The 18,166-nt window shown below is 39.2% G+C and overlaps 3 protein-coding genes and 1 pseudogene across 6 annotated transcripts; 2 read left to right on the forward strand and 2 right to left on the reverse strand.

Annotated features, from left to right (window-relative positions):
* Nucleotides 1–197: 197 nt before the first annotated feature.
* On the reverse strand, nucleotides 198–2,509 carry LOC130499447 (protein AMEIOTIC 1 homolog; the record flags this gene model as incomplete). Of its 3 annotated transcripts, none has more annotated exon segments than XM_056993528.1 (7): nucleotides 198–526; nucleotides 623–706; nucleotides 793–853; nucleotides 937–1,110; nucleotides 1,188–1,598; nucleotides 1,689–2,075; nucleotides 2,341–2,509. In XM_056993528.1, coding segments are annotated over 6 exon segments (1,430 nt in total), but the record flags the coding sequence as incomplete, so codon positions are not given.
* A 60-nt stretch (nucleotides 2,510–2,569) lies between these two features.
* LOC108837290 (probable manganese-transporting ATPase PDR2) lies at nucleotides 2,570–10,705 on the reverse strand (annotated as a pseudogene).
* A 2,578-nt stretch (nucleotides 10,706–13,283) lies between these two features.
* Nucleotides 13,284–16,112, forward strand: LOC130499503 (uncharacterized). Of its 2 annotated transcripts, none has more exons than XM_056993627.1 (4): nucleotides 13,284–13,436; nucleotides 13,851–14,324; nucleotides 14,422–14,478; nucleotides 15,792–16,112. In XM_056993627.1, the coding sequence occupies exons 2-4, from the start codon at nucleotides 13,861–13,863 to the stop codon at nucleotides 15,814–15,816; spliced, it is 546 nt and encodes a 181-aa protein (XP_056849607.1). In that variant the 5' UTR covers nucleotides 13,284–13,436; nucleotides 13,851–13,860; the 3' UTR covers nucleotides 15,817–16,112. The 2 variants fall into 2 exon arrangements, with proteins under 2 accessions (XP_056849607.1, XP_056849608.1); XM_056993628.1 differs by having other exon boundaries at nucleotides 13,285–13,436; nucleotides 13,851–14,347.
* A 529-nt stretch (nucleotides 16,113–16,641) lies between these two features.
* On the forward strand, nucleotides 16,642–17,913 carry LOC130500209 (uncharacterized). Its single transcript, XM_056994973.1, has one exon. The coding sequence runs from the start codon at nucleotides 16,654–16,656 to the stop codon at nucleotides 17,911–17,913; it is 1,260 nt and encodes a 419-aa protein (XP_056850953.1). The 5' UTR covers nucleotides 16,642–16,653.
* Nucleotides 17,914–18,166: the final 253 nt, after the last annotated feature.

Raw genomic sequence — 18,166 nt, forward strand, 5'->3', positions numbered from 1 at the left:
GAATCAATATTTGCGTCGTCAATATCTGGTCTTGGACCTGGAGGCATCTCAGCTTTGTCCTGATTGGAGCTTCTGGAATCACCTCTGGTCATGCAGCTAAATAGGCAAACAAACAAAAAAAAATGTTAAGACAACCATATAAATAAACAATAAAGCCTATTCTTGTAAAACCTAGAAACCAACCCAACCGATCTAACCTTTCTGTCCTTTGCATCTCGGAGTTGAGCACTGACTGTTCCTCAAACCACATATGGTCTTGGAAAGAGCTTTTGCGAGCATTGGGTGGAAGCGAGTAGGCATCAGGCCTGACAGCCTCTGGCAGAACATCGATAAGGTTAGCATCAACATCCCATGGTTCGAAACCATTCACTGTGAAGTCATCCAAGTTCGCATTATGCAATATATGCTCCCAGCTTTGAGGTGCTGGATTGAAGGAGTTGGTCCCGTTTGCCTGCACATTGTTTGAAATTCCCACCAGCTTCTGTTCTACTTTATCTTTCCACAAAACTAGTTCCTTAACCATGCCCTGCCAACAATAAAAAAGGACATGGTAGACAAAAGCTTTCATAGGTTAGAACATCCTAGACAAGAAGCTTCTTATATACTTGTTTTTGGTTTATACCTGTGTTGATGTCAACGCCTTTGAGATCTCAGCAATTTGCTTATCAGTCTTTACCTTCCAACTCATAATCTCCATAAATAGTTTCTGGATAGAAATGCAAACAGTTCTGAGTCTCTAATTATATGCTCATCTTCCTTGAACAAACAAACAAAATGATCTCAACAAGTCACCTCATTTGCATCATCAGCATGATCTGGTAACTTTGGCTTGGATACAAGTTTTTTGATGTCACTGCATATATCGCACAGAAAATGAGATTACAAGTGCAATTTTGACATTGAAAAAGCTTAAGAATAATGCAAGAATATTACTACCTCTTGATTTGATCAATTTCTTCCCTAAGCTTCGAGGAGACAGCAGATGATGCTCCATGCGAATGTGATGATGAACTCTGAATCTTCCATTGAGCAAGGGGAATCAAATCCGGATCAGTAATTCCACATTCACGTTTAATCAGAGCCAATTCAGACACAAGCTCTTTGATCTCACTGCATATCATCAAACCACATCTCAACTTATAAAAAAAAAACAAAACATTTAACTATTGCAACCATATTATTATTACCTCTTCATCCTATCCATCTCTTCTTTAAGCTCGGAAGCAGACGGCTGCTCATCATCATCAACCCTAGACTCAATCTTGATCACACCGTTGCCACCACCACCGTGAAGCTTCCACCAAGGAGGAGGAACCCAATTAGGATCAGGAACACCAGACTCGCGTTTGATCTTGAGCAAATCAGCACTCTCAAGCCAATACTGCATGGTCCCTTGGGTATCGTGACACCTCCTGAACCGATCAGCTCCCCCGGGAGTCACATTCCCATCGATATGCTTCAGCAAATGGTCCAAGAGCCCCGTATCACCAATCTCCCCACGTACCGAGGCTCTCAACTCGGCACGTGTCACAGGGGAGTCGAAAGAAGCGCCTTTCTCCTTCAACACATCCGCAATCACTTGCTCCGAGAAATCAATCCTGTGTAATATTATTATTAACAAAAGGCTAAGTCTTTTTAATCTTATACCTAATAAAGGCTAAGTCTTTTTTTTTTTNTAACTCTTATACCTTTCAGTGCTCCATCGAGTGGTCAATTCTCGCTGGCTGGTTCTCTGTTTCTCGAAGCTGTGTTTTGCGAATCTTCTGGATTTTTCGACTAGATCAGAGAGTCGTTTCCTTTTTAAGGCTCTTCTCCTAGTGGTGGTGGTGGTGGTGGTGGTTAGGAGAAGAGGAGAGTCTTCCTTCTCTAACTTGACAGCAACCAAGGCTTTCCCGGAGGAGGAGGAAGAGGATCTGTCGTTGTTGTTGTTGTCGCGCTCTAACTTAACTTTGAGCAAGGCGGAGGAGGCGGCTTTACCGGAGGAGGTGACTGAAGAAACGTAGGAGGGATCCATTGTGGATCGTTTCATCCTGATCGGGCGAATAACCTTGTCTGACATCTCATATAAGCGATTCCTGCAATCAGAAGGAGAGAGAGAGAGAGAGAGAGAGAGAGATTAGTGTCAGAGCTTTTGATGGTGACGCGGAATCGATAGATAGCTAAAGTGGTGCAGATTGAAACCACCTAAAACCTAGAAATGAACCCTAACGGACGAAATGCCATAAGCTAGGGAGGAAACCTTTATCTCATCAAAGAGCATTGGAATCACCGCCGTAAGAAGAAATCGCGATCTGAGAATGACAAGCTAAAATAACAGAGGATGTGAGATCAGAGCAACACCTTAGGATCGATGGTGGAGACGAAGAAGAAGACAAGATAGACCGGACCCAAGTAGAGGAAATGAAAAAAAAGGCCGTGAAGATGGTCGCAGCGTGAGTCGAGTCGAGGAGAGCCCTACAAGGCTAAAGCCGCCAAAAAATCCCTAAAAATCGTCTCTTTCTTCTTCCACCTTTTTTCATTTTTTTGCCGTTATTTGGTAATTAAAAAAAAAGTTTAAAACTTATTTTACCTACTAAAGCGTAAGAACCAATGATATATAAACGCGTGGGCGAGTCTCCGTGGACCCTCAAACAGAGTGTTACCCCCACTTGCTGAGATGGAATCTGTGTTTTGTCGTCTTTTGTTATTTGCACGAATAAGGCGTTATTAATGCTAAACCCTTCGAGATTTAGTTCAAGGATATGAGAAATCAAATCTATGCTTCTTCTTAATGCGTAGTTACAAAAACAAAAGAGAACTAACAGTGAACAAAATGTCTACACCTATGAAAAAATGCTTAGCCAAAACTCTCGAGTTAAAATTGTATGGATTTGATGATTGATTACCTCAAAACCTCTCTTCTTCTTAATATTATACCTTCTTCTTCTTCTCCAGATTTGCAGCGACGCTTCTTTGTTTATGCTTCCACGAAGGAATCTTACCGGGGAAAGCCCATCTGAGCAACCGTTCCCACGAGTAGCAGATAACGAACATGAGCAAAGCCCATAGGAGAAGCTTATCCCTCATACCTTCTGGTAATGGAACAAGCTTCAGCGAATCGTTCAGGTCCCTGAACAGATCAGACGCGATCACCGTGAAGAACCCTGCTCCAGCGATGAGCGCGTAGAAGAAGGGTTTGTTTTCTCTTATGCTCTGGTTAAAAGGATGTCCCATGTAGTTCACTGCAAATGTCGCGACCTGAAGCATCATGCTCACCATGTACGACACCGTGTTCACTAGGTTTGGATGGAACGTGGCGTCTGGTTCGATGCATTCCTCCGGCATGTGTTTCTCAGCTTCCTTGACCGAGTAGATCAAGAAGGTTATGTGAACGGCGAACTGTCCGAGGAGAGAGAGGAAGAGGTAGAGGGAGAAGACGCTTGGGTGTGGTCGCTCCGCGGAGAGGGTTTGTAGCGGTCGAGCGTGAGATATGAAGAGGAAAAACGCAGCTGTTAAGACACCGCTGATCGTAGCCTGGACATCACCCAGCTTCACACCGTCCAAGTACATAACGCTTAGGACATAAGCTGTGGCGAGGCAGTTCAGACCGAGGATTTTGAACATCTGAAGAGTCGTCACAAGCGTACTACGACCTTGTCGGATTATGTCCGTCACTGGGGCGACCGAAGCATGTTTGGCGGTGAAGGGAGACGCCATTGATGCATCACCAAGTTTGACTAAGGGAGCTGACCGGCCATCGCCTTCCTCGCTGTTTAGTTCATCCATCATCTTCTTTAGCTTTTGTCTCTGTAGCTCCGCAGCAGTTAAGTGGCGGTTTTGGGGTGTGATCTTTCCCTTTGACGACCCTTCCCCGTTCTGAATAGCGGTTTTGCTAGTTGTTGGTTCTGATGGTGGTTTGGGCTTTTTTGACTTCGACTTTGAATCATCTTTAGACGATTCTGATCCAGGTGAGGAGGGAGGAACAGCGTTCAGTAAGGCTACTCCAACATGGGCCTGAAAATGTAGACAACAAAAATCGAATTAAAAGAAAGAAAATAAAGCATATGCATGGTGTTTGAATCAAATCCATATAGGCATTACCTGCTTCAGTGCTCCGACATCATTCGTTCCGTCCCCACACATCAGAGTTCCCCTTCCTACACCTTTAAAGGTAGTTAATATTAGCTCCTTCTGCTGTGGAGCAACTCTCGCAAAAACCTGAGGAGAGAAATGGTTTGAGGGTCAGTCTCTATTATGTATAGCTAAAAAGAAATCGTAAACCAAGTGATAAAGATCGTACGGTGTGTTTACCTTGACAAACGGAATGACTCGTAAAATAGCAGATGTAGCCTGTAGCATTTCAATGCTGTCACCTCCAATGCATAAATCGTAGGTCTCTGCAAGGGTTTCGATCTCTTTTTCACTGAACACAAAAACCAGGTAGGATCTCAGTCAGATGCACTGGGACTACTGTCACAACATATACTGATGGTTTCATGCGACTACGTAAGATTGTATAAGATGAGAATGCGAATAAGCTTTACTTCTACGGAAACTGTTATTAAATTTGACTGCACCTGTAGGGTATGATCTCCTTCTCATCAGGTGACATCCACTTGTATGTGTCACCAGGTCTTGATTGACCGAGAATTAAAACTGGATTTGATACAATATGCACTTGGCTTGCAACATGACAAGCTGTCAATGCTTGATCACCTGTGATCATCACCTGAAATCATGAAAGCAGGACAAGACATCCCGTGTATCTTATCCTGCTTTCATGATTTCAGGTGATAGATCACAGGAAACGGAACGGAAATCAAAGAACCAGAATAATATACTATGTACTCAATTATAATTTCTACATTGAGTACTGAGATAGCTGCTTTGCAGGTAATCTGTACTGGGTGTAAAAGGAACTGAATGAACCACTAACGGTGATATGAGTCGCTAATATGTGTGTGCGCATTATAAGATACACAGTATACATTACCAAATCATGAGATGAATTCTTCAACTCCAAGAGAACGGTGGCTGAATCTGATCTAATGGGGCAGTTGAAGACCTGTGATGCATGATTAAGTCATTATGAACCACGTTGATACCAGACAGACCATTAGTTACAATTCAAACATATGAAGAAAGTAAAGCTGCATAACCATTGTGCCATTACCGCAAATCCAGCAAAAGTAAGGTCATTCCCGACAGCCTCTCTGTCCATCTCTCTAGCTTCACTAGCCTGGTTATCATTATAACACATGTACGGTGAAGATTCAAAGCATGTGACCAGAGCTTGGATAATTCAGAACAAACGATGCTGGCTATTTATATAGTTAACTAAGCTAACAGGATCATGAGTGAGAGCAGGGGTAACTACCGTCATATCAGGAAGTCGTTTAAATGCAAGAGCTAGAACTCGAGATCCTTGGCGCGTGTATCTCTTATACGTTTCCATATATGAAGCTGGCACATCCACAAGCCTATCTTGGATGGTCTCTGGTGCACCCTGGCAAAGAAGTTACATATAAGCATACAACATTTGGATCTGGATTTACTGAAAAAAATTTAGTCTACGAGAATAGTGAATCAAACAGACCTTCACATATGCAAAATATTCCTGCTGAATAGAAACGATAACTGACATTCTCTTCAGATGCGAAGCAAAATGGTATCTCTGCATAATCTGTACCGAGTTCCCATTTCCCCTGCGGCAGATAACATATTACAATATGAAAAAAAAAATCTTTATTTGTGGGCAGAAGGCTTTTTAAAATTTTACCAGCATTTAAGGCTTGGCTCATGCAAGCATATTATTCAATATTAAGTAGAACTAGGGATTATTAGATATTAAGGGAGAAACAATACAGGTGTATAAAATAATGCAAGATGCAAAGACACAGAAGAAGTAAGAAAATATTGCGGTCGAGCCTAAAGCATTATCCCAGGCAACTTTACTCCTGTGTCCTATCAACTAACATTTCTATGGAAACTTTAATTCCTATGATCCCCAGTCAACTGCTTCAAATGTAGACATCGTTTTTTTATCTACCCTGTCCAGTCAAAGTGTCTGAATATGCCTCCGAAGGAACAGATAACCCATAAACAGAACCTCGCAACAACAACTTTTGAGAAGAAACCACTATTTTCAATGCGGTGCGCATCCTTAATTAGCTTTTATTCTCAAATATATACGCATTGTATTCAGAAGGCTAACCACCATAGACAAACAGTCAGAAGAATAGGATAAGATGACAATAATTACTTTTTGGGCAAGGCCTTTTCATCAGATTTGTAACTCCAGTCAATTCCCTTAAGTGCAGCCTTCTCAAGAGGATCTCCGACCTGTAAGAATTGAAAACAGAGTAAAACATGGCACATTTTTGTAATGATGACTAATGATGCAAAAGCAAAGTACAAGCGGTTTCAGAAAAAAAATGACCTATAAGATGACTAACTCGTCCACTAACATTCAGTTCAAACCTTATGAACTAAGAAGTATACTGCATTGAATCCAAATTTCGGATTTATAAAAATCATGTGTGCATGTACCAGAAGAGTTTGGGGAAAAGAAATCTGATAAATTCCAGAGTCGAACAGCAGCAAAACTGATACCACTAAACTGAGTTTCTCTAGGCCAAAAGGAAAAAAAATCAGTTGCTCATACCAGCTTGTTGTCTACAAAGACCAAGGCGTGACAAGAAGCCAAAATCTCCAATGTGCGCACAGGAACCTTGCTCATATCAGTCTCTGCTTCTTCAGAATCTGCCAAGCCCCCAACTCCTCGAAACTCCTACGAAGAAGCAATGAAAATGAGTTTACCATAAACAAAAGCAAGCAGAAACTCAGAACTTCTATTTGACCTTACCATGTCGTCTGACGTGAGTGTGCCAGTCTTATCGAAACAACACAAGTCAACCTGTCAGCAAAGGGAAATGTGACGCGAATAAGACAACAGTACAATCAAGAACGAATACTAATTCCGTGCAGAGTACCGAAGGCTCAACATCAGGAGTTCTAAAGACCAACAAATAGCCAGATGAGGCACAGCGACACTACCTTCCCGGCAAAAGGGATCCTAAAAGGCTCTGTGCAGAATATCCCACGACGTGAAAGAGCAAGTAATGACGTATTGACAGCAATGGATAATTCCATAGGCAATTCGGGAGGGATCACTGAGGTGATGATAATTGAACAGCCTAGCAAAAGCTTATACTTGCTCCGTGTAGGATCCTCAAGACCCTGCAAAGGAGTTTACTCATCACTAGTATAAATAGACTTTGTTTGAATAAAAACAAATATAACATACCTTTACAAGAACATAACCTGCAGCTATCACGGCAAATACAACTAAAAATAATATGAACAGACCACTCTCCCAACTGTTTGCAGTAACCTAATTTTGTTACCAAAAAGATCAGAACAAACAAAAATTTCCAACATGCTGCTGAAACAACAAATAAAGAAAGATCCCTAACCCTCTCCGTTGAAAATAAAATTGTCCTCAGTAGTTTTCCTTGGCTAGTCTCAAATCCTGTTCGGAGAACAACAGCTAGACAGCCACCATCAGGGGTTTTCAGAGGGAATGACTGATTCCAAAAAAAAAAAAATTAGTATTACACAAGTTAGGAGAAAGTACAGAACAAGAAATGGTTGATGTTGTTGGTACAGAATACCTTGTCAGGTGAATGTTGCAAGATTTTGGTCCCGCCAAATAAAACATGATTTTTATCCCTTTTGATCGATAATTTGTTATCCGATCTTTCGCCAACGACTGGAACCTGTAATAGCCATCATACACCAGTGAAACATACGTAATAGATACCTATAGTGCAGTAAGTATAGCTGCCACTAGTTAATAATGAAGTTCAAAGTTTCAAACAACAACACTAGAATCTATACATATTGTGAGAGAACCTGCTGATGCAGTAATCAAAATGGCAAGTACGATGAAACTAAATAGACAAAGTTACAATTTTGAAACTCTTCAAATCCCAAAGTCGGTATAAAGTTGAAAAAGCCAACAAATAAAGGTGAAATTAAGGAAAGAAAGTACCTTCCATTGGGGAGTTGACTCGCCTGTCAAAATGGCTTCATTTACAATAGCACTTCCTACCAGTAAAAGCATGTCCGCTGGTACTGTCTTATCCTGTGTTTAAAATGGCGCATGGCGCTCTAAGGCGAGACGGTCCGAGCCTTGCGCCTTGCGCCATGGCCCAATATGGCGCTCGCCTTGATGACTAACGTGGGAAGCCGTTCAGACAGCTTGTTCCCTTCTCTTCTAACAGCTTCTCCTGTTTTAAATTCATTCAACAACAACAACAAGGCTTGCAGACCACTTGGAGAAGCTATAAGGTATGTCCTGTATTGAAAAAGGGAATACTTTACTTAAGGAATTATTGATTCACATACAAGTCATATAATTTAAATGCAAGTTTTATTATTTGATGAAGTTAAACTTGCAATAGAACTCAGAGTCGTGAATGAAGAAAACTCAAAACATTTTTTTTTTCAAAACTCCGACTAACCGCTTGTTGTTAACTTCGATCAGGCAACTCTAACCTTAAGCAAAAAACCTTAATATCTTTTTGTTAAGTTATGTAACTTGTCTTTTATAAAGAGAAAGCTAGGGTTTTCATAGTTATTTAGACGTCCAAGTTTGGTTATTAATTAAGGTTTGGTTTTATACCTGATTTAGTCCGGTTTACGTGTAGAGTCGCCATGGCGCGCCATGCCATCGCCTTTGATCACCTCGCCTTCTGGACATGGCGTGCGCCTTAGGGACCCCATCAATTAATAACATCTCCTGGCAGCAGATCCGTACCTAAGAGCTTCGCCCACCTATAACTTTACTTGTTCAGACACAGCAGTAATACCGAAACGATCTTTAAGGTAAACTTGGATGTTATTCAATTACATACTTCCCGCATCGATACACCATCACAGTCTGACTGTCAACCCTAACACGTCTTAGGTCGGTTAATGTCTTCAGCCGGGCTTTTGCCATTGTTGACTCGAACATGAAAAGCATGAACAGTGTGAACACACTGTAATACCAGAACTCATCCAAGCACCAAAGACCCACACAGAAAACCTGCAAAAAGTGGAAGAAACACAGTACTTAGAGCAATAATAGCCAATAGAAAGAAAAATTAACTATAAAATCCATGCACTAAAAAGTAAACGACACCTGAAATACAAAAAATGGTTCCATGCAGTTTTCTTTCATGAGCTTCTGGAATGTAGGTTGCGGATAATCAAATCTGGGACAAGCAGAAACAAAAAATCAAACCGATATCCACTTCGGACATACTCATCAGAAAAATGTTTTAAAAAGTCGTTGGTTAGACAAATTAATTTTAAAAAAAATGATCGCACAATTTAGGAGACTACTGAAAAAGAATTGTCAAAGAAAATTAACTATCAGCCTTAGCGGGAATGGTTATAGGTACATGTGAAAAGAAATTCGTCCAAGAAGAACACCTATAAAGAAACAACAGGTCGACTTACACGTTCCTTCCCCACTTCTCAGTGGCAGTAGCAACTTTAGCTTCTGTACCATGACCAGTACATTTTAGATAATGACCAAAAGTTTCCTTTGTGGGGTAAGGAAGCTTAGAAAAGGCTCCTAACTCTTTTGAGTATATAAAACGCTGCTTTCTGAAGTCAAAGAAAATTTCTTCTATGTCCTCCGAAGATGCGGAACCTGTCAACTGCAAACAGCAAAAGACTCAATACTGTTGGAAAGATGGGAAGTAAGCTACTGAAAAATAATCATGCATTTTCCAGGCCAAAGAGGATCCAAATAGTAAAGGTCTTAACTATGTGCAGAGAGTCATATAGTGTTGATTAGTTGGGGGAAAAACACTGGAACTTTACACATACTCAGTCATCAGAGCTGGTAAATTCACTTCAAAAGCTAAACCATTCACTCCTATAACTGGCAGCTTTACTAGAGAGAATCTAAAGTCTTGAACGAACTTACTTGGCTACGAAAGTGAAGAGGCACAACTTCTTTAGAACCAGAAAACTTCGCCGGGGTAACTTTACATGCATCTGCCTGGTCGATACTGTTAACCTGTGAATCAATATAAAAGACACAGTGCCATCATAAACCATTTAACTCAAGTAACATTTTACAAGAACTATATTTACCTTGCTAAACTGGACAAAACACTTGAAATCAACAGACCACGCAGTGAAAAGCAAGACTAAGATGTGAGAAGCAACAAGGCCACCAAGCGCGATCATAGCATCAGTGAAGTCTATGCTGCTGGGAGCTATAGTAGTCAACCAAGCAGCATAGAGAATGGCAAAGGGCCAAACATCCAAACGCCATGCCCACTGCTTCTTCCTACACAAATCAACCTTATCCACCACCTTCCCTCCCACACGAAAGCTCGTCATCACTAAAAACCCCCCCAAAACCCTATAACATCGAGATCGAGCAATACTACAGTGAAATTTCAAAAGAAGAAACCTCGGATCAGTCGAGAGAGTCGACTCTGAAGCAGATCTCTATAAGTAGAAGGGAGAAAAACGAACCTTAGCTTGAAGCGGGAGGATCTAAACTAGGGGCTTTTCGATCACGAAGATCGAATCAGAGCGTAAACACAAAAGGAATCTCAGTTCACCTTCACGACTCACGATTGAGGTTTTCTCCAGATATTCCCGGTTGACGATGAACCGTCGTTTTCAACCAATATGGACTTACCAGTTTCCGTTAATGAAAAATTGTTAATACCACTTTATATATTTATTTTTACCATAAACTATAATCTTATTATTAACTAGACTTAGAATTTAGAATTATTTTTTTCTGAATTTGATAATCGAGATATCCGGACCTTTCACTTAATCCGACTATCCCACCGTATCTAACCGGAATTGACGAGGAAGATCCTAGAGACCAAACGAAAACCATGTTAAATTCGATGTGGCCGGGATTCGAATTCGTGATGGCGGACACTTCAGCCGAAATTTTTTTACCATCAGACCTCGAAACCCGGACTTAAAATTTAGAATTGATAGTGAAATTTCAAAACCCGAGGTTTAAGGGTTTTAATAAATATATAAATAAATATTTAAAATTTTTATAAATTTTTACTAATTCCATCCATCTCATTTTCACGTACATATCTCAAAATCTATTACAACCTATAATCTGGTAAGACCTGGAATTGAAGTGCTAAACAATAAACTGTAAATCATACTTGAATATCTATCTTATTAAAACAGAAACATTCTGTTGGACCTAACATTTATTTTGTAAGTTTTTAAATTAAATACACTTTTATACTTTATAGTTAAACCTACATTAAATCATTAATGTTCCTTTCTTTATACTATTATCTATGTTTCCAAACAATATACTTATTTCTTACTACTATCAATGTTTCCAAACAATATTTTTTATACTACTATCAATGTTTCCAAACAATACAATAATTAATCTTAGTTATTTTATATCTATCATTTTCTCTTTAAAATTTTGTAGAAACGTCATAATTTCATAAATTGCAAAATAATAAACTTTAAAATTTGGATTATAAGATTAAAAATTATGAAGCTATTACAATTTAAATCAAATGAGATTACATATTGGTCATCCATCAGTTCAATCGGTTAGTCTCGAATTTTAGTGATTTTTGTTAATATAAATATTTTAAAAACCTAAATTGAATTGTCAGATCTCCGGATTAACCGGTATAATCACAATCGGGTTGAATTTAGAAACACTGATTTAAATGCAAAAATATTTTAAATACACTCTTTAAAAGTTACCAAAATATTTGTTAAATTATTAGTAAAAATTTTCATCGTAAAATATTCCGCGCTTCCAAAGCGCGGATCATAATCTAGTTTTTTTTTAAATTACAACATATGTGATATTCAATGGCCATGAAATATGACGGCCTGGAGAACCCTTGATGTCTTAGATTCATCTTCCATCTACCTTCAATGTTTATCATTTACCATTATAAGCGTCCTCAATAAGGAAACATGGGATGCTTGTAGGAACATATTGTCATGAGCGGTAGCAGCGAAAGAAAAGTTTGTTATGTCGACATATAATCAATGAATATTAGACATGATTAACTAGAGATGTATATTTTTGGGCTGCTTATACTCACTAATATGTTCCATGTTCCAAAGTCCAAACCAGTTAGTAATGTTATTAGCCGCAACCATTTCCCATATTCAGTTATTTCTCAAGATCATACTTCACGAGTGTAATGCAATACTCTTTTTTTTTTTTTAAATTATACAGAGGTATCCTGGCTCCACCGAAGTGGTCCAGACTAGTCACGTGTTATCACATGTCGGTCCTCTATCTCTGGCGATGCCGAAATGTTAATTCTCCAGTGGCCGGGATTCGAACTCAGGTGGTGGAACTCACAGCTGTGAACCCTTTACCAACTGAGTGTAATGCAATACTCATTAGTTAGTAAGTAAACATTTAACAACATTCATCCCTGACATGGATACTTAAAGTAAATCTCGATAACAAATTAGCACCACTAAAAAGGACAATAGCGGCGAGTCTAAAGCAGATTGAGATCAGTGCAACAGAAGTAAACTCCTCCAAATCATTTTATAATTGATTTTTCGTTAATTATATATTAGATTTAAAGGCTTAATAATTTGATTTAATCTTCAACCACAAAAACAGCAGCCTGTGCAATATTATAATGAAAATTAAGTGATATTCATATCGATATATAAAGAAGAAGAGAATAATCATCTCAGGAAAATGTAAATCCCGAGAGAATTAATCCTCGACTTCACACACTTAATAAACTTAGAAAAATACATGTGGATGATGATATAGGCATCTCAAGTTCGAGTACAAAGTCAATATATTTTCAAGCTCCATTTTCAGCTTCAGCTTTCTTATCGTTGCAGACACACATGCTCACCGGTCGCTCGACTGTGATCACTGCTGGTTCAGGAGATGCCATCAGTGTACCTAGCTTCAGCATATCGATGCTCACCTCTGGCAACTTAGCAGCTTCGATTTCTTTTTCCACCAAATCCGACGGCGTTTTGCAGTATTTGAAAACCACATAAAGTATCATTTGAAGTGCACCGAGAACAAACCCAATCACGTTCGGGAACTGCGAAGTCGACAGATGAAAAAGGTTATTTAGTGCTCAAAGCATTATAAGACCACCCACAATGGGGGATCATAGCGAATCCTTAACGCTAAACCTTAGGTAAATTTTAATTAAATAAGAATAATTTTGGTAATGTAGCTAAGGATTGGTCCGTCGGGAAGGGTTTTAAGGATTGAGTCCGTGAGTACGTGTCAATGCAGGAGTGGATGGGGTCGGTTTAGAGTTGAGTGGGTCGGGCTGAAGGAAAAAAAAGAAAATCATTCTCGACCGAAGGAGAAAAAAAAAAAACCTCTGCGGCGAAAGGCGATTTCGAAGCGATCTCTCTCTCTCGGCTCGACGAAGGTAAATCCAATCCTCAGAGCCGTTTATTTCTCGATTAAAACAGTTTCCATCTTCTTTGTTGTCCGTAAAGATGGATCTTTTGTTGTTTCGATCGATTTGGGACAAGTTGTCAAATTAGGGTTTTTTAAAATTTGGGGAAAAATCGATTTCTATATTATTTGGCTTTGTAGATATAGATTACAAACAATTTTTGTTTCAATCGGAAGTAAATGTTGTCTTTATTTCTTCTTACAAATTTCATATTTTGTTTCAATCGATTAACGGTTTGATAAACTTATCCTTATAGAGTTTAGTGTTATCTTTAGTTTAGTTGTGTTCGATTTCAATCTGTTGTATAGAGTTTAGTGTTATCCTTATGTCGTTTGTTTCGCTGGTTAATGAATGTATATTAATGAATCGACTTGTTGTTTTCAGGTTAACCATAATGGGGCAAGATTACAGTTACAGCCAGCCATCTTCATCATCAAACTCTGTAGACATAACCTCCCTGATTGAAGCAGAAGCTCAGCTGTACGCGGATGAAGCTGAGAGTAGCCACTTCAATGCAGAGCCGCTTCAGTACCAACCGCAACCAGAGTGTGATGATGGAATCCCTAGAAGCTGCTACTGTGGTGCGGAGCCAGTTGTCGGCTACTCTACAACTCGTAAAGACCCATACAGACGTTACTTCACGTGCAACAATGCTGAAGATGGTGACTGCCACGTTTGGAAATGGTGGGACGTGGCAGTGATAGAGGAGATGAGGGACATTCAGCGGGAGCTTAGGGAGCTTAAGGGTGCACTTAACGAGAGTGAGCAGAAGGTTGTTGTCCTCGAGAAGACAGTAACCGAGTTTTCAAAGAAGAAACCAGGAGTGAAGCTAATGGTCTCTACCTTAGTTTTAACCGGGTTGGTGTTACTTATTCTAGTTGGTGAGTATGTGGTTGTAAATGAATTGTTTAATCTCTTTTTGGTAGATTATTGATAGTTTCTTCTCTTTTTACAGGAATATTACTCAAGGCTTCAAAGGACAGTGGCGGACCTCGCTTGTTTCTGAAATAAGGTAACAAATTAGCTTTCTTTTCTCATAATGAATAGGTTTAAATGATAAAATCGTCCTCTCTCATCTGATGTGATTGGCTTTTACTATATGTTCTGTTCCCATATGTGTGTTCTGTAGCTAGTCCTATAAGTCGTATTTAATTGCTTGTGTGTAGGTAGTATTAGTTATGTTTCTGTAAGTACTTCATTGCCTTAATTAGTTGTAAATGAAACTTAGTACTTAGTTATTTACTTTCCAGCTTCCCAACTGCATAGATTTGATTGCCATTAATTAGTTGTAAGTCATAGAAGGCTTACTTAAGCCTCTGTGTCGCTAGTAGAGTGGCACAGATCAACCATGGCTAATAACTCGTCAAGCTATGTTAACCTACTACAGAGTCAACTTCCAGTTGATCTTGATGCAGCCGAACCTTTATGGTTCGGTAGCGAAGGTCCTGATGAGGCTTATGGGATGTCTGGTAGCGAAGTGCCTGAAGCGTCTGGTGTGAAGTCAACTTCCCAACAATCTGAGAGAAGGAAATGGTCTCCCAAAGAGGATATAATCCTCATTGGGGCATGGCTTAACACCAGTAAAGACCCGATCGTCAACAATGAGCAGAAAGGTGGAGCATTTTGGAAGCGGATTGTGGAGTACTTCAACGCAAGCCCTCTGTTGGTTGGGACGCAACCGAGAGTCCTCCATTCTTGCAAGCAGCGGTGGTCTCGGATTAACGACCACGTTGCAAAGTTTTCTGGTTGCTATGATCGTGCTCTTCGCCAGCAAAGAAGTGGTCAGAATGATGACGATGTGATGAAGGCTGCTTTAGATTCTTTCTTCAATATTATGAACATAAAGTTCACCATGGATCACTGCTGGAGGGAGCTGAGGTATGACCAGAAATGGTGCTCACTGGTTCAGGGTAAGGACACTGTTAAGGAGAAGCGCAAAGTGGTGGACCTCGATGGAGAAGAAGCGGCTGTGGGAGAAGAAGAGGCTAGACCTCCCGGGGTGAAGGCTGCGAAAGCTGCTCTTAAGAAGAAGAAGAATGGCAGAGAGGAGGAGTTGTCAAACTTACATGGCGTTTTAAAAATCAAAGAAAAACTCTCAAGGCAGAAGCTCCTTGATCGTTTATTCGCGAAAAAGGAGCCTCTAACTGAGATGGAAACCACTGTAAAACTCAAACTAATGTCTGAATTGCTTTGATGTCTTCTCTGTTTGGTTTCAGGTTATTTCTTTCTTGGTGCTTTGATGTGTTATGATGTGTTATCTATTGTTTTGTCACGGGTGCTTTGATGTGTTATCTATAACTCTTGTCTTTATTCTCCTTGTTTCAGGTTAAGTTGGTCACGGGTGCACTGAAGGTTGGGCAAGTCACGGGTGCATTAGGAGTAGTGGAAGTCACGGGTGCTTTGAAGTAGTTCACGGGTTCATCTCTTCAAGTTTATGTACTATAAGTAGTTCTCGTTTGGCCTTTAGATTTGTATCAGCTTATCTTTCTTTCCTCTGCATCAAACGTTCTTCTAGGATTTGTTGTAATATTTTCTTGGAGTTCTTCTCAACCCGATTTTTCACTTGTAATATCTGGGTGTAAGAAGTCCTTCTCTTGTATCAATATTAACACTTGATTTCGGCTAATGTAAAATGTTATTCTCGTTTTCGAGTAGTCTTGATTTACCAACATTCTGTTTTTAACTCGTCTTGTTTTTAACTCTTGTCTTCATAATTATTCATATTTTCGGGTTCTCTTGATTCACCAACAGAGGCTGTGGAGAAACCAGCAGGAGCATTCACCAACATTCTTGTGTTTTTAACTCAAAAAAAAGGTTTGATAGTAAAGAGTAATAAAATATCAAATTATACATATTTGAGACTTATAGATAAAAAAAAAATATAAAGTTATACATATTTGAGAGTTATAGATAAAAAAAATAATAAAGTTATACATATTTGAGACTTATAGATAAAAAAAAATATCAAGTTATACATATTTGAAACTATAAGATAAAAAAAAATATAAAGTTATACATATTTGAGAGTTATAGATAAAAAAAAATAAAGTTATACATTTTTGAGACTTATAGATGAAAAAAAATTATCTTAACTTAGTTTGGAACTAATAAAAAAAATTCAAAAGATAAATGAATAACTTATAAGTTTAATTTGTCAATCAGGATGTCATCATCTTCATCCAATGAAATGGAAGAATTGGAAGAAAGATTGGACGAAGTTTTCGAAGATATCTGTGAAGATACAATCAACAACATTATCGAGGCCCAAACCAAAAAGCAAAAGAAACGAGCATTTATTGAACGAAACCGTGAAGCAGGACACATCCGGTTATGGAATGACTACTTCTCCGAAAATCCCACATATGAGGAACATATCTTCAGACGCCGTTTCCGTATGAACAAGGAATTATTCATGAGTATTGTCTATGCCCTCTCACAGAACGTTCCATTCTTTCAACATAGACCAGATGCTACCGGGAGGCTTGGTCTTTCGCCACTACAAAAATGTACCGCAGCAATTCGTATGCTTTCTTATGGTTCTGCAGCCGACGCGGTTGACGAATATCTCCGACTTGGTGAGAGCACGGCACTTTCGTGTTTACATTATTTCACTGATGGAATAGTACAGTTATTTGGAGAGCAGTATCTACGAAGACCCACGCCAGAGGATCTTCAACGACTCCTCGATATTGGAGAGAAACGCGGGTTTCCTGGAATGATTGGGAGCATTGACTGTATGCATTGGGAGTGGAAAAATTGCCCAACGAGTTGGAAAGGACAGTACGCCCGTGGATCAAACAAACCGACAATTGTCTTAGAGGCTGTAGCTTCACAAGATCTTTGGATATGGCACGCTTTTTTTGGTCCTCCAGGTACCTTAAACGATATTAATGTCCTCGATCGATCTCCTGTTTTTGATGACATTATAGAAGGTCGAGCTCCAAGGTTAGAGTACGTGGTCAACGGACACAAGTATAAGTTGGCTTACTATCTCACTGACGGTATATATCCAAAATGGTCAACATTTATCCAATCAATCTCACGTCCTCAAGGTCCTAAAGCACGGTTATTTGCTAAAAAACAAGAAGCAGCCCGAAAAGATGTGGAACGGGCCTTTGGAGTTTTGCAAGCTCGATTTGCGATTGTCAAAAACCCGGCTCTTACATGGGACAAAAAAAAGATAGGGAAGATTATGCGAGCATGTATCATAATACACAATATGATAGTCGAAAATGAACGCAATGGATACGCTCGCATCGACGTTTCGGAATTTGAAGAAGGAAGTGTCACCAGAAGTTCACACGTGGAAACCCAAACCGAGATGCCTACAAATCTGAATAACATATTTGTCAATCAGAACGAGAGAGAACTTCGGGATATCCGTATACATGAACCACTGAAAAAAGATTTAGTTGAGCATATTTGGAATAAATTTGGTGATGAATAATTATTGTATCTTTATGTATAATTATTGTATTTTTATGTTTAATTATTGTATTTTTTATGTTTAATTATTGTATTTTCTTTTATTTCTTGAAAAAAAAATATTTTTTTTCTAAGGATTCCTACTTCGGGATCACCATTGGACACACTTTTTAGACTAAGATCCTTAACTATTCAAAAAAAAAAAAAAAAAAAAAAAAATAGTAAACTAATCATTAAGGATTCCACAATGGGTGTCACCATTGTGGATGCTCTAA

This window comes from Raphanus sativus, chromosome 9, assembly GCF_000801105.2.
Source record: "Raphanus sativus cultivar WK10039 chromosome 9, ASM80110v3, whole genome shotgun sequence".
Lineage (NCBI taxonomy): Eukaryota > Viridiplantae > Streptophyta > Magnoliopsida > Brassicales > Brassicaceae > Raphanus > Raphanus sativus.